The sequence below is a fragment of the Apus apus genome, chromosome 3 (assembly GCF_020740795.1).
Source record: "Apus apus isolate bApuApu2 chromosome 3, bApuApu2.pri.cur, whole genome shotgun sequence".
In the NCBI taxonomy this organism is placed as follows: Eukaryota; Metazoa; Chordata; class Aves; order Apodiformes; family Apodidae; genus Apus; species Apus apus.
The window spans coordinates 102,938,588-102,940,250 of record NC_067284.1 but is presented as its reverse complement, the minus strand read 5'-3'; the positions used below and the strand labels follow the sequence as shown (position 1 = coordinate 102,940,250).

General features: G+C 59.0%; 1 protein-coding gene across 1 annotated transcript; it reads right to left on the bottom strand.

Moving 5' to 3' along the window:
• Nucleotides 1-632: 632 nt before the first annotated feature.
• On the bottom strand, nt 633-1,448 carry OLIG3 (oligodendrocyte transcription factor 3). The gene has a single exon (XM_051614644.1). The coding sequence runs from the start codon at nt 1,446-1,448 to the stop codon at nt 633-635; it is 816 nt and encodes a 271-aa protein (XP_051470604.1).
• Between the last annotated feature and the right edge of the window lie 215 nt (nt 1,449-1,663).

The window sequence follows — 1,663 nt, the reverse complement described above, 5'->3', positions numbered from 1 at the left end:
ACCCGAAGAACTTTAGTGGATTCCTTCGAAAGCCCCTGTAGCCAGGGGAGAGGCCAGTGGCAGGTGCCCTCGGGTGGGAGGGCCAGTGGGCTGCATGCACGCACCCTCCGGGCTGCCCCTCACCTCCGCGGGCTGCCACAGCCGCCTGTGCGGCGGGAGGTTTCGGAGGTGCCGCCGTGAGAAAGGAAAGAAAGGAGAAGCCCGCAAAAAGAAGAAGCAGCCCCAAACCGATCCCATCGTCTCTGCGGAGACTACAGTGACAACCATGTCTTTCCTCCCCCACCCTTTTGCATCCAGTTTAAGGAATTATTTACATTTGATCACCATCCGTGGCATCATCGTTATTATTCTTTTTACAACAGGGACTTCTTTTTTTTCTTTTATTTTCTTTTTTTTTTTTTTTTTTCCGGTTTAGTATAACAAGAAAACATCGCCCGATGACCCGGCTAAAACATTACCTTTGCAAGGTCCTTACTACACTAATCCCGTGTTACAGGGAGGGGGCTTGGCGGGGCGGAGGGCAGCGGGGGCAGGTCCGGCGGCGGCGCGGGGGGGACCGGCCGCAGCCCCCTCCCCGCCCGTGGGAGAGCCGGCTCCGGCGCAGCCCCTGAGGTCGGGGAACCCCCGCCGAGTCACTTTAGCAGGTCCTTGGTCTCCCCTGAGATCCTGGCCATGTTGGAGGCCGTGAGGGCCGAGAGGTGGGGCGGGGGGGGCATCTGGCAGATGGTGCAGGGGCACGGCAAGCCCGCCCAGTGCTGGAAGCCGCTGCCAAGCTGCAGGGCGGGAGGGGTCGAGGGGGTCTTGAGCAGGGAGTGGGGGGGCCGGATGGTACCGATGGCCGGCAGGGAGGCGGAGAGGGAGGAGGAGGTGTTGGCGGAGGACAAGGCACTGCCGAGGATGGGGTGCACCTGGTGCACGGTGCCTGCTGCGTGGGGCGGGTGCCCGGCAGAGTGTCCCACTGTGCCGCAGTGAAATGCCGAGTGGTGCCCCCCGTAGATTTCCCCAACCAGCCTCTTCATCTCCTCCAGGGAGCTGGTGAGCATCAGAATGTAGTTTCTGGCTAGCAGAAGGGTGGCGATTTTGGAGAGTTTTCTCACGGAAGGTCCGTGGGCGTACGGCATCACCTCCCGCAGCCCGTCCATGGCGAGGTTGAGGTCGTGCATCCTCTTACGCTCGCGGCCGTTGATCTTCAGCCGCAGCTGCTGCAGGTCCTGCTCCGAGAGCTGCTTCTTGATTTTGTACTTGCTGCCTTCCCCTCCGGCCTTGGAGCCGTTCCTGGAGAGGCCTTCCCCGGACATCTTCTGCACCAGGTCATTCTGGGTGGAAGAGACGGAGTTGAGACGGCTGTCCTGGTGATGGTGATGATGGTGGTGGTGGTCTCTCAGGTACATCTCATCCATGTCTGGTGAGGAAGCTCTGCTGGAGACAGAGCTGGAGTCAGAATTCATTGTATTCGGGCTTCTGAGCAAGAAACTCTTTCCTGCTCTGGAAGTGGCAGAACGAGACAACTCTCCTTCAAAAAGCAAAGAAAATGGAACGAAATAAAAATAAGCGGACGGTAGACTCTGCCAGCGAAGGGCTGAAAATGCTGAAGGAAGAGGAAAAAGGCCCCTTAGCCCCCTCGCCAATCTCTCCTCTCTTTCTTCCCCGTTACTCAGCCTGT